The 15,448-nt window shown below is 34.5% G+C and overlaps 1 protein-coding gene across 1 annotated transcript in view; it reads right to left on the reverse strand.

Annotated features, from left to right (window-relative positions):
• The window catches only part of LOC123307978 (putative ferric-chelate reductase 1 homolog), a 50,422-nt gene that overhangs the window by 22,462 nt on the left and 12,512 nt on the right, over window positions 1–15,448 (reverse strand). Inside the window, exon 2 of the mRNA XM_044890493.1 lies at window positions 1,580–1,974. Within this exon, the coding sequence (XP_044746428.1) occupies window positions 1,580–1,974 (395 nt within the window). The remainder of the gene's footprint in view (window positions 1–1,579; window positions 1,975–15,448) is intronic.

The following is a 15,448-nucleotide window of genomic DNA, read 5'->3' on the forward strand; positions in this document are numbered from 1 at the left end:
TTCTCGGCTCCCCAACTATACTGCATTCAAATTTATTTTAGCAGTCGGTTGGCCATGAAATAATTTTCTCAAGTTTTTGTAACTAGAACGAAGTAAGGTTGGCACTCATGAAATGTCGTTAATGTCATAACGCCGTTGCCACAACTAATATCAATTTTTATTATGAAAATGCCGAAAGTGATTGAAAAAAGAGACAGGGTTTCAGGAAGTGCTATTTAGAATTCAGGTCCGCTCATTCATATAGTCATACCCTGATATTCTAAAATTCACAATACGTTAGACGGTAGCGAACATATTCAATGTAAGAGAATTTATTTAATGTTTCATCTGAATCTAAACGACATATATTTCAGCTGGATATTTCCACAATCAGAAAGATTGTGAATGAAGAGGATGACAAAGAATTTCCTTCTATTGGGAGACCCAAAAAAGTGGTGGCATTTGAGAATTTTATGTTTGAGTGAATTAATGCGAAAAGTTTACTTTCGATTTTCGATAAATGTCATCGGAGAATAAGTTCCCTAAAATGGATTTTTCTATTTTTCATTTGACTTGTCCTATACAATGTAAATGTCTTAAGGTACTAATAAATACCTAAAATTATTATTATTACATAAATGTATTAAGATGAATAGCCACAAATACGCGCAAGTTGCCCTGTTACTTGTTTATTCATGTAAAACTTTCGTTCAAAGGTGAAGTTCATCTTAACTTGAAACTTCAATTCCTTTTACTTCCATTGATGCAAGATGATTTTTGTTGAAGAATTTAACATTCTTGTAATTATCTGTTAATTCCTTCGGGAGATACCCATTCCCAACCACTGCATCATATGCATTTCATCTTCGAGTTATTATTTTTGAAATCTACAAATGATGTAAGCCAAAGAAGATAACGAACATTAACTCCCCTCAAGCTAGTGCATATTATGATATACTGATCTCTTGTATTTTCCATGCAAATAACTGGATTTGGTATGCCTTCAATCAGTTTGTATAAACTTCAATTGTGTTCGTCACATATTTTCCGAAGAGATTCGACATTGTGATAAAATACGTAATAACAAAAACTTTTACGTAGAACGGGCAACATAGCGTTGATTTAAAACCCAAAAATGTTTTGACAAGCTTCATAACCCCACATTTTCGTACTATACAGAGTGAAATGTGTCAAATTTCCATGGCCAACCGACTGCTAAAATAAAAGTGAATGAAGTATACCTATATGTTTATGTTTCGTTTTTTCGATCGCCTTTCACAGTCCCGTATTTGGAATTTAATGGAATTTTGTCGGAATTCCGGCATATCTTCGCCATGAATATTTTATATAGGCGATTTTTGGTGAACTGACTTATTTTGATGACTTTTATCTTCTGTCAAAAAGTGCTTCACCTTTGAAAACACCCTGTATAGCCATATCTCTATGTTAAAAGCCTCTGCTTATGGTTCAGACCATAAAGTTTGATAGACCAGTGAATAATAGCTTTTATTACAAGTGATTCATGAAGGATATAATACTTAAGGAAACACATAAATTGGAAAACCCTTGTGCATCGTAGATAAATATTTTTTTAACATACTTGAAAATAACAGGTCCCTCGTAACCTGATGGCGGATTCCATTTGAATTCCAGAACATTTTTCGGATTGGGATTACTGTGAGTGGTAGTATCGCCCTGACCTTCACAGTTTATTGTGTGGGCAAATTCACCTAAGCTCTCGAATTGACCCAATATTCTACCATCAGGACTTCGACCTTGGATCATAAAACCTTGGAATGGTGCTCCCAACAGAGAACTCAGCACCAGAATTACTTTTCCTTGAAATCGTCTTGGCACTATAGAAAATGGCGATCCACTATTTTGTGGCAGTGAACCTGGATGAACTGGTAACATGGACTGGCATATTTTTTCTGGAGCACCTTGAGGTAGAGCAATCGTACTAGCTGCAATAACTGCTAACCATATCAGAATTTTCTGAAATAAAAATTTGCGTTAAAACCAAATTGTTTGACAAATTTTTTCGATAGAATGAAAGGATATTTCAGTAACAGCACTAAATCGTGAGGCTTCAATCTTTTACTGAAGTAAAAGATGTGAATATTGAAGCTGTATTTTGGCCTGACCAAACTATGTCATAGGTTTTGAAAAATACGTATTTTGGCGTTGAAACGGTAAAAATGTTTGAAAATATTTCGTGAATATTGGAAGCAGATTCTGGCTTAATTCGCACCGCAAATCACTTGTCATCATATCGCGATATGAAGCTTTTAGAATAAATAGTGAGCTATTGACATTCACGAGTAAGAATTTTAGGGAGGCTGATTCTTCTGTATATGATTCCTTGGGATCACTACAACAGAAAACGACAAGTCTGCCAGCAGGGAAACATTGCGTTCACTAGTGCGCACCTTCATTTGGAAAAACGATGAATTTGCAGTCATTTTAGAAAGATTAGTTGCATCTACTTTATGTTCCAGAGTAGAGAGTGAGATGTCACATAAACTTACTTTTATTTTCACCATCATTTTCAAATATGTAGTGCAATACAGGTTATTCCATAAGAAAAAACATATTTGGTTCCTACTACTTTCCTGAAACACCTTGTACAAACAATTTCAAAATATAGCCCCAATTAACCTGAATGATTCCGTGTTGAAAAAAATTCGAAAATTCCACTGCTTTAGGGTAATCGAGATCCGCGTCACCAGCGAAACAGCCTGTATATACAGGGTGTATTCGAAGGTGAGTCTTTTTTTTTCAACAGAAGGCAGAACTGTTCAAAATGTAGCGTTTCACCAAATATCACCTAAACAAAACTTTTAGAATGACAAAGTTCAAAAAAAAATTGAAAATCACCTACTTAGATACTAATATGACCCTAGACCGTTTGTTAGCTGAATTATCGCAGAGCAGTGGGAGAAAACTTTTCTCCTGATTCGACCATGTGGTTTCGTTTAGGATATTGGCTCGTTCGATATTTACGTGGTGATGAAAATGAAAACTTAGGAGTGCTGAATTGTTCTCATTATTTTTTAGTAACTTACACGATTTTATGAAATGGATTCCAACTGACAGAAGAGACTCAGGATACAGGTGTGGAAAATAGAAAAATACTTCAAAATCTCACCAATAAAATTAGTAAATTATTCACGAATTCACAATGGGCAACACAATCTGCTTGTTCAAACATTCCAACAATCGTCGTAAAAATGAGATGAAATGGAAATACATCATAGCACTTTTTCAACAATACTAACATAAGCACTTTCAGGAATCTGCCTCGATTCTCTAAATTTCGTTTCATCTCTAAATTGCACGATACAACAATTATGATTCTCTCAGAATTGACCTGATGCATCTAATCCGATGAACTTGGTACTGAACCATTCATTGTCCAGCCATATGTTTATGTTTTGTTTCGTTTTTGCAATGCATGAGTCACTTTCCACAGTCCCGTACTTGAAATTCAATGAAATTTTGTAAAACTTTTTTTTTATGTGTTCTACCTTCTGTCAAAAAAAAAGCCTCACCTTTGAAAACACTCTATATATATATATATATATCTACTATGCTCGGGGACACTTGTCCCCCTCAAAGCGTCGAAAAGATAACTTTTCTCCATGGTAAAACCTTAAAAAACGCCTCCGGAACTACTTTCATCAAGCATGCAGCTATGTGTGCCTCCTCATAATGTTATTCTAGATGCGCCACTGACTCAATGGCTCAATTCATAACGATTCGCATTATTAATTTAGTGATTATCTATTATTAGTCCCTTCACTTGGCATTTTGGAAAATGAATAATTGGAGCCAATACGTTTTCAAAAATGAAACAATATCGGATGATTAATTACAGCTGGAATTCTGCTTATACTTGGAAAACACGCAAACGTGCAATGTCTACGATGCATAGTTTTCGAGTGGAAACAAAATTCTAGGTTGAATGAATCATTCGCTTTTCGGTTGAAGAGTACTGTAATCAGTCAAATCGGTGCAATAACTAAGTTCCATGCTGAAATATCTGAGATAACAGAAGCAATTTTGTTTTCGTTCAGAATTTTGCCTAATCATATTTTTTTCATTGTAAATAACTCATTCAACTTATTGCAAATTTGAGCATTTCTTTCTTATTTCTCGTCAAAAGATATGAAAAATGTCGCTAAGCGGTTCGGCTCGGCCGTGGCTCGGGCCTTCAATCTTCGGCCCCAAGGGTATTCCTGATTACCAGAAAAATGAGTTGTTAGAATTTGCTTCGTGGTGTTTTCGAATTATTTATTTTATTTTCTGTTTTATTCATTTGATTTTCTGTTTTTTTTTCAATAATAACATTTATCTTAGCCCTCCATTTAATCTTCGATTGTGAAGGATTGGATTATGTGACAGAAATATGACATATCTATGACGAAAGTAGGACAAGTGAAAAATTATTGAATTTTTTTCTGGAAATTGGTTATTATTAGAATTGCTTTTTCAATGGTTATCCTTATAATTAGTAATGACCTGGTTGAGAACATTCTATCGATATCATCAATGTTTTATTCACTAGAACTCACCAGAGTTCGAATTGAATTTTTAATTTCCTTAACATAACGAAAACAGGAACATCTACTTTAAACTATTATACGTCATTTCGGACCATCGGGAAAGTTCAGGTAAAACAAAGGATCAAACTTCAACTCAACCAATAATGGAAATCTCGTAAAGTGAGGCTTGCATTGCTTCGGGTTCCGGAACTCGAATATTTCTTCCTTCCTTTTTCTGTATTGATATTCCAAGTACTTCTCACTGCGTCGAATGGAAGCACATGAACGCGGATACGCGAATATTAATGTTCCGTACGTTTTCCTTCAACATTCTGAATTGCTTTTTAACTCATCAATATTTTGATAAAAATCGTTTGTATCCATCCAACTAGCTTTATTAAATTTGGTACAAAAAGCGTTTACAACCTGGAAATGTGCTTATGCTCCGATCGACACAAAAACACAAAAAATCACATTTCTGAGAGTACTGATGATTGCACTCATTGAAATACACTAGTAACAAAAAATGATAAAAAAATGATTTCTCGTTTTTAATTTTTTCAGGACAAAAATTTATCGATTTGGTTAACAATCAATGAAAATATTCGGGGTGTTTTCAAAGTTGAGGCTTTTGTTGACTGAAGTTAGGAGTCATCAAAATAAATCATTTCACCAAAAATTGTCTATATCAAATATGTGGAAGGTGACTCCAGCATCGGAAAAACGAAACAAGACATAAACATATGGCTGGACAATGAATGGTTCAGTACTCGCGAGTCTATCTGATTAGTTACATGAGGTCATTTGAAAAAATTGTTGTATCGTACGATTTAGGGTGAAGAATATTGAGACAATGATGACCATTGTGGAAAAATTTATGAATAATTTTAATGGTGAGATTTCGAACTAATAATCTATATTAATAAAAGAGGATCTATGGTTTACTTCAAAATGCTTTATTATTCAAACGATCGCACCAAATTGGACAATTCTTTTTTTGTTGTGTTTATTATTATTAGGGGAAGATTTATATAACAAAATATTCGGAAAAAAAATTGTACAGAACAGAAAAAAGGCATTTCTTTTTCTTACGACCAATCGAGCAATCACGATGAGTTAGTTATTATTATCTACCCTAGAAATAATTTAAATGGCAAAACTAGGTTTGCCGGGTCAGCTAGTATTCTATATTTTTACACTTGGTCCTCAGTATTTTTCTGTCAGTTGGTATCGAAATGAGCCATTCAATAAAATCATTTAAGTAATGGAATAATGAGAAAAATTCAGCAATCCTTTCTTCTTTCATTCCCACGCAAAAATCTAACTGGCAAATATCCTGAACGTAACCATATGGTAGAGTCAGTCATCAAGAAATAAGTTTTTTCCTTTGCTTTGCAATAATTCAGAAAACAAATTATCTAGGGTCGCATTTAGAATCTATTTCAGTAATTATTATTCAATGTTTTTTATAGGTGATTTTTGATTAAACGAATTATTTGTTTATTTTGACCTGTTCTACCTTCTGTTGAAAAGTTGAAAAAAAGCCTCACCTAAATACACCCTGTATACAAATTTTCATGTTTCATTTCTTTAAGATGAATTTTTTTTGAAGCGAGATATTCATTCACGACTCACAATTGAAAAAACCAAATTTTCAAACCAAAAATTTGGTAAGCAAAATTTCGAATTTTCAAGTTAAGGTACCACTGCTTATTTTTCTCTCTGAAACTTCAATTACTTAACGATGAAATAATAATTGAATTTTATTGAATTTATTCATTAAAACGAAAAAAAAAGCAAAAATTTATTTTTTCATAACAATTTTTCAGAAAATCCTATGTATTTTCATTTTCCATTACATATGATGGTTTTTAATACAACAGAGCGAATTTCAGGTAGTGCTAAATAACCTTCGAAAAATACACTGGTCTGGTACTATCTGAAAACACTGTTTAAATAATAAACCGTACATTCACGTCCTTTCGTGAAAATATTTACAAAAACTTTCCACATTTCTATTTCTAATAAGATTATTCCATTAAAATATCAATTAGCTCAATACAATACATATTTTTGATACAGATTAGTTTAACGTGGTAAACAGTAAATGAATAAGATTTGAGAGTTATTTAGATATAGATATATTATTGTATTTATGTTGACCATTTTCAACTTTAATTTGTTTAATTCATCACAATGAATTAATTGATAATTCAATAGAATAATTTTATGAGAAATGTGGAAAGATTTTTCAAACATTTTCACCAGCTGATGCTTTCATTTCTTAAATGATTCAAATTCAAAAGTTCTCTTCAAAGTTTGTTCAGTTTCACATGAAATTCACTTTTTTCCAATAATTAAAGCTATCATATGTATTGAAAAATTGAAGTATGAAGCTTTCATTGAAAAATTAATTTTGCTTACTCGTTTTTTTATATGGTTAAGTTTAACTGTCAAGGAAATAAATCCTGCTTTTTTTCAATTGCTCTACTCATGAATAATGCAAAAATGAAAATTTCGCTTGAACAAAATTTTTGCCCATCTAACAAAAAGAAATCAATCGAAACATTCTTGTTGTAGAAAAAAATTAATTGCAATTATCTAAATTCCCCACATTCGAATTTTTTCGAAACGAGGTATTATAGATCAGCCGAAAATAGTAAAAATCATTTTCTTTCCCTAAAAAACCTATTTCAAAAAGTTTTGATTAGATTCATATAACATGAAAATCACAAAAACAATTACAGACGCTAAGATTTTTATTTATTGGTTGTATAGAAAATACTCAATACAATATTTTTGGCAGTATGTAGGTATTCCCCTCAAATAGATATTGGGTAGGAATTGAAAGAGGCTGCTTTTTTTTCTCATGCTATATTACGAGGATTTAATAACAGAAATAGTGTATCGCAATCGCATAAACTTTTCTGTTCGCAGTTTTCTTATGTATTCATGCACAAAGCAACAGTATCATTTCAGGAACTGTTCACTGAAGTTAAAAACACTTCCCATTTCCGATTCCGTTACCGGAGGTTTTATATCTGACCATCGACAAAAATTCTTTCACGGATATAAATATTCAGTGTTGACATAAGTTACTATAACCTTGTTCTAGTTTGAGTTGAATGGAGAGAGCATATTTTCATTAATCACACTCGAACAAGGATACTATAATTTTTTATCGAGATCTTAGATCAAAAAAAGTGAATAGAAATTATTAAGTAAATCTTTTGTTGTTTTTTGATTATTTTCGTACTAGATATTTCCAAATACTCCTTCTGGGTATAGTCGAATATTTTCAAATGCTGAACTGGTTGAACAGTTTCATTGGAGATAATCTTACGAAGGAAAGATAAGTGATTCTCCACAATATGAATATAAAGAAACTTTCTCCTGTTTTCGCGATGTGTTTAACTTCGATTTTCAATACCCTTGTTTAGGTCTCCAGAGGCCATCCTTTCTGTTTCAATAGTTCTTGTTTTAAGGTAACATATAAATGCTCTATTGTCTCTGTTATTAGGTAGGTACTACAGTATTTTATCGTAGTTTCATTCACTAATTTTATAAATTAGACTTTCGACAAAGCACTTCTGTCAATTATAATAAATAATGTCTGTCCTGCCTGACAAGTATCTAGTGAATGGTCCCTCTGGTCGCCACCGTAACGACGTAGACGGTACAGCCAGCTACGCCTGCTGTCCGCAGTCCCGTTCCACTATCATTTTGCTCACACATCCTATATAGAGCCAAAGAGTATCAAGAGTTGATACTCTTTGATAGAGCCTCTGATAGGAATCGCTGCCTGGGGATCGTCAGAGCATGTCCATAGACCACCTAGCACGTCTGGAGCCAGCGCTGGATATGACACCAGGCAAGACCTAACCTAACCAAATCTGACGTTGTAACTGAACAACGTCGCGTTATTTTGAGAAAGAAACGTTTACCAAAGGACAGGATCGACGAATTAAAACAAGAACTTCAGAGTCAGTTAGCAATAAGTACAGATCAGCACCAACGCCCCAGATGAAATTTACATACCTGGGGAAGAAAAGCCAGAATAAATTGACGACGAAAGTCCATCAAGTGTGCGTGATCACCAAGACGATACAAGAAGTATTCCGCTGACGACTTGATTTCGACATGGGAAAATACGTTGCTGAGTTTGAAGGAACAAATCCCCTTCATCGAATAGTAATTCGTAATTCCCTGACTCAATACATCCAATCAACTATGTCGTAATTGACATATTGAGTAAGGACGTTTTACCTACAAAAAGGAAATTCATTGGATTACCTGCATCTAGTTTCTTATGGTGCAGTCCTAAAAACAGCGAGAAGCAAAAATTTGTCGAACGAACACCGATAGTAGTGATGGTCCAAGATTGCTTAAATTACATAAATGCTTCGATGGCCGAAGCGTCTACAAAACAAAAACAGCAGAGGAAGACATTGTACGCCGCACAATTGACCTGACATATTACTCAATAAAGCGAGAATGGAGTACTATTCATCGACGTGGCGAATCCAAATATGTAGTAACAATCTACTGCCTCGAAATAATTTCGAAATGCAGAGATCTCGAGGAACGAGGAACACATCAAGAGACAATGGAAGTTGAAAGATATCAAGACCATCTGTAAACACCGTAAACACTAGCAGAGTATTTGAAGTAATTTCAATTGAACGAAAATATCTATACAGTCAAGCAGAAAGCGGACATCTATAAAGTCGTGTAGAAGAACATGAAAAAGAACACCCACTTCGAAAAGAAGTGCGGAAAGATCGGGAACCCAACTATCTCCAAGGAGACGAGGAGATAACAGTGCCCGACTGACATCAGAAAGCCGAGGAGCACCCCCACGAGCCCGGAAACTGGGGTCCAACAGAGTTTAACTTTTGATATCGGGGATATCTCAAGGAAATGATGTTCCTCTGGAGAAGTGTTTGAAACCACAAGGCTAAACTCATATCCGGTTTATATTCAGGACCATAATCCTGGTAAGTCCGCCAGAAAGCCTTCAAACAGATATCAGCCTGGAGAATGAAACTCTAGAACAGGTCGAACAATTCGAATACTTGGGAAGCTTCATAAATACTAGGGCTAATCTAGACACGGAAATACAAAACAATCAATTCGGCATCATGGTCATTCTGGAAGCTAAAGGACAGAGTATTTCAAAATCACGACCTCAATCTGAAGACCAAGACAGCTGTTTACAAAGCAGTGGTCCTCCCAACGCTTCTTTAGGGAAGCGAAAGCTGGATGCCCTACAGGCGACATATTAAACAGCTCGAACAAACGCAGCAACGTCATCTAAGACAGATAATGCACATCAGATTGTTCCACAAAGTTTCGAATGAAGAAGTCTCAACAATTGAGACTCAAGTAACGAGGGCCCGTCTCAGATGGAGCGGCCACATTCTGAGGATGCAAGACACAAGACTCCCCAAAATAGCTCTATATGGCGAATTCACTGAGGGAGCCCGGAAACCAGGAGGCCAGTATAAGCGGTTTAAGGATACACTACATCAATCAATTAGTTAATGCCAATCATAACTGGGAACAACTAGCGTTAGACTGGTCACAGTGGAGGTCTTTGGTACACAGTTATAATGGAGAATCAAGAAGGATACAGCAGCGGCCAGATCTGGTTGGTGACTATCCATGCCCTGAGTGTGGGAGGATCTCCAGGTCACGGTTGGGTCCTTTAGTCACAGGTCACAGGAGGGCACACAGTCGCAACTAGCCCTAAGAAATTACTTTTTCTTCTTTTTGTAGATTTATTCCCGGTAACGGGATACAGCAATGGAAAACTCATATCCGGTTTATATTCTGATATAATAACCCTGTATACATAGTAAATATAATAAAAAAATAATGAATTTATTTGAAGAATAATTACCACCAGAATAATAGGACACCTAATAAAATATCTATTTATAATGTGCACGTTATAGAAAACGAAAACTCTGAAAACTTCCCAAAAAAAACTGTTTTGATTATATAAATATAAGTATATAAATATATACCTTACACATTGAATTCTCACGAGATGAATATTAAGCCCTATTCATTTTGAACTGATTATATGCATATCTTTGCTTCATTATGTTTGACATACTTACAACTCCTTAAAAATTTCCTAGAGCTGAATCCACAATCGCACGCTACGGAATGAATATCAGGTCAGAAAAATGGTCAATGACCCATTGACAAGGGTTGAGTATTGATCAAAATAAACGAGGTTACTTTCACAAAACATAAACAGAAAAGATTTCTTAGCGAAATGAAGATTCAATTAATGGATTAGATCATCTGGATAAACGCTCAAAAATCACGATCGGAATAAAAACAGTTTATTATTATTGGTTGATATTTGAACAATTTGATGAATGATGATAATGATATTCAATATATATTACGGCTAAAGAATGGTGTGAGGATAAACCAAAGATTAGCCGGCTAAACTTAGGTTTATATTCGAGGACCGTCTAAAGTTCGATAAAATGTTTATTTACATCAGGGAATTCGATAGTTGTGCACATTACCCGAAACGAAACAGCAAAAAAAGTATTCTATAGACACGCCGAGGATGATGTCTCTCGAATGGTCGGATGGTAGACCATGCGCGAAATGAAAATGTTTTTGTTTCAATTTTTCATATATTCTTAATAGAGAACTTTTCAAAGATGAAGTTTATGAATGGAATTAACTATCGCGAATATCAAACAATTGAATACTTTCACTTTTTTGATACAAAAACTACGAAAATTGAAATTTTTCATAGTAATAGAAAATCTTAAAATCATTAAAATGCTTAACCAACCCATATTCAATATAGGTACAGTGTGGGAAAGCCGAATGGAATGAATTCATTATCTTGCTTACTGTACCCACAAAATATAGCCGCATAAAGGCGATCCGTCAGATCATGGTAAAAAAGTTATATTAAAAAAAACTGAATTATAATGCATACAAGACTAAACTCTAGCAAGCACGAAATATACAACGAAGAAATTCCAGATCAAGATATCCAAACAACAAATTTTGAAATGCAGGCGAAAATACTGAGCATTGAAAACCAATATTTGATGGAAATCTTGAGAAAAGTTCAAGAAAACCACAAAATATTACAGGGATATATTAATATTCTAAAGGACAAAGTGAATGCAGTCGAACCAAAAAAGGAGGTAAACAACATAAAAAGTTATAGTAGTAGTATTGAATACACAAAAGGACGCAAGCAAACAAGACAGAGATGAGACTAAAGTCCAGAGGCTACAGAACAAGAAGAGTGACATTAGAACTACCCATCAAATGCTAGATGACGTAGAGATGACAGCTAAGTACCAAGAAAGAAGAACCACAGAGCCACAGAGAAATTAACATAAGAGAAAATAAAAGTCCACAAACTACAACAAACCTCGACGAAAAAATCCAGTCCATCAATAAAATAATCAACTTGGTACACGATCAATAAATTCATGATATTGAAAACGAAGCAAAGGGTGATTTTAAAGAAGTTACTCGGCAAAAAAGTAATACAGGCGAGGAGAGCGATATCTAAGTTGAATGGACTTTTGTTGGACCGAGGCATGTTCAAATCTAAGGAAAAAACCATTTTAACATCAAAGGATGTTGAGGATTACATCTCTAATAAGGGCAACTTGAAGGCCAAAGAAAGTGATATACGAATAAGAAATGTAAGCCCTCTAAATTCAATATGGGCTTTCCAATGGAGTCAAAAGAAGCAACCTACAAAAACGAATTTTGGCCTAGAGGAGTTTATTCTCAAGATTTAATTTTGCTAGGGGCAAAAATTTCATAGAGCAAAAATTAAAGCTCATAAGTTTTAATTTTTGCTCTTTGTCAGTAACTGTAAAGAGAAAATATAATTCACTAATGTTACTTTGTTTCTGCACCATCCAATTCATATAAGGATTAATTCTATTAGTACTAGGTCTGTAGACAGATGCCATTTCACATTTAATGGTGAGCCAACTTCGATTCGTTGCGTAAATTTGCAATATTTCATCTAGCACCATATTCATTCAAATATGCTGCATCGTGATTAGATACCGAAGGTGATTGCCAAATACATTTCCATATTTATCGATGCTTTCTCATCAGACAAAGTAGGGAAACAAATGAAGTATCATTATGAAACAAATTTATATAAAAATGATCAATATGGGACATGGGTGACAATTATTAGGTAGATATATGGCGGCCTGGAATTTTTGTATATTTTTTCGAGATCTGAAAACTTCCAAACATTTTCAGGTGAACTTGTCGTCATCAGGCTTGAGATTTTTTGAATAATCTCTTTTCCTCTTTTCAACTTGACTATTGATGATATTATTTCACCACAAGAAGTCCCACGTTTTGCCTACCAATTCCATGTAAATTTTGTTGAAAAAAAAAACATGAACACAGGTCATAACGAGACTTTTCATTTCAGATAATTTTAAGTACTACCCTACCAAGAAGGCGTGAGTTCGATAACACTGCAATATCATCAATCACTCCTTGTGTCGTTGTCCTCAAAATACATAAAAAGTAGTTCAATTCCTGAAATAATAAAAGATAGGAAATTCCATCAATGACCAACCTTCTCAAACCTACATGAAGAGTTTTGTGATTTGAAATGGAAATTGACGTGTTGCCTAGTATATATCAGGGACAAGAATTTTCACCTTAATTTTTACTCACTCATTTTCAGATATTATGAATCCTGGAGTGTGAAGCATCCGAGAAAATAAATTGCTCCACAAAAGTTTGATTCTTATCCAACAGTTCATTTAGGAGGAATCTAAACCTAACTTAGTGCTCATGAGGCCAATAATAGGGCTATTAATTGTTCGAGGCGACGCAATCAGACGTTGCTAATTATCGTCCATCGATATCTAGAAAGTGGTAACGTGACCAAAAGTCACAATAAGTGGACACCCAAGATCTACCACTCCTGCACAAGATCGGTTTCTGACTTCTAAGTACTTCCTGTAGAGTTCCAGTAGAGAGTCTTTGGGTACTTGTCGAATCATGCCACAACGGCTTTTGAACGCATCTGGTGTTTTGGTTTCGAATGACGCAGTTCGTCGAAGACTTTGAGACTTTGTAGATATGTAGATACATACTCGACGACTTTTGAGAAGTATTCTCAAAATTTTGATTGGATTGTGAGAATGAGCAGATATATTGGAACGATCAATGGAGGTAAGTATTTTTCACAGATGAGTCGAGTTATAGAGGATAGTTCGGCTATGGATTCATCTTTTGGTGCCCAAAAATTGCAGATCGATTCAGGAAGTTCCTCCGTTTAGAGGTACTATTTGGGAAAGCATTTGTTTCAATGAAATTAGAGAATTGATACCTCGAATGCGTATAATTACTTGGAACAAGTCATTGACAATATTATTATTCCTTTTTTTCATGCTGATACCTCGCCAAATTTGTAATTCTTAAGCCCGTTTATTACAGCCGAAAATTTTCTGGAGAATTCTCTGCAGAATTTTGGCAAGTAAACGTAAGAAATTATTTTGTATGCAACTGAACAGGGAATTCCACCGAAAGTACATATGTAATTGCAGAGAATTTACAGTAAATTCTCTAGAGAATTTTCGGCTGTTGCAACGGGGCTTTAATAATAAATACAGGGTGGTCCAGATCGTAACCAAGAAATTTTAACCACGTATTCTTCATCAAAAATAAGCCCTAGTTTGCCATATAAACATATGTCAAGAAATGTTTCCTCTCCAAGATACGGGTTTTTAAAATTATAGAAAAAAAATATTTTTTATTGATAACTTGCACACTGCTTGAAATATTTTTATGAAATTTGAGACATAGGTTTTGAGAGTAAATGAGCACTTTTTACATCATATCATTTCTTTTCTATTCTACCAGTGGCGTCCGTACTGCAGCGGGACTGAATATTTTCAGATAAAAAAATGATACGCCACTGGTTTTTCAGACAATAAAAATTACTATTTAAATTCTTTTTTAATTTGGAGCAAATTCGGTCTCTAGACTTTTTGCTGTACGAGGCACCGTTTCCGGTTGAAAAAATAAAACACATTCTCATGCGTGAAGAAATCGTTCACAAAAATAGTCTTATTATTATTATTATGTACCTACCATATCAAATTTTGGCGATTTCTTCATGCATGAGAATGTGTTTAATTTTTTTAACCGGAAACGGTGCCTCGTACAGCAAAAAGTCAAGAGACCGAATTTGCTCCAAATTAAATAAGGATTTGAATAGTAATTTTCATTGTCGGAAAAACCAGTGGCGTATCATTGTTTTATCTGAAAATATTCAGTCTCGCTGCAGTACGGACGCCACTGCTAGAATAGAAAAGAAATTATATTATGCAGACAGTTCTACTTGACGCTCAAAATCTATGTCTCAAATTTCATGAAAATATTTCAAGCAGTGTGAAAGTTATTAATAAAAAACATTTTTTTTTCTATAAATTTAACACCCTGTATCTCGGACAGGAAATATTTCTCGGCATATGTTTATATGATAAACTAGGGCTTATTTTTGATGTAGAATACGTGGTTAAAATTTCTTGGTTACGATCTGGACCACCCTGTATAATGGACCATGCACTCTTTAATGCGAGAATTGTCGATGAGGCTGTGGAAATTCATGGTATTCCGCATTTGGCTCTGTCCCCTCGGTCGCCAAACCTCAGATTTGAAGAAACTTAAGATCAGCTAGAAAGAGGTTTGGATTCTCATCAATCACCTCCACATATACTTCAAGAACTCGAAACGGCTTTTAGCGCAACTTTGGGGAGAAATCAGTCTAGTTCAAAAACCTGATCGAAAATATGCAAAGGCGTTGTCAGGCTGTTGTTTATGTTCGAAGAGGATATACTTTTTACCGAACTTTGTTTTCAAATTTGTTGAGTGTCCTG

The sequence above is a fragment of the Coccinella septempunctata genome, chromosome 2 (assembly GCF_907165205.1).
Source record: "Coccinella septempunctata chromosome 2, icCocSept1.1, whole genome shotgun sequence".
Classification (NCBI taxonomy): Eukaryota; Metazoa; Arthropoda; class Insecta; order Coleoptera; family Coccinellidae; genus Coccinella; species Coccinella septempunctata.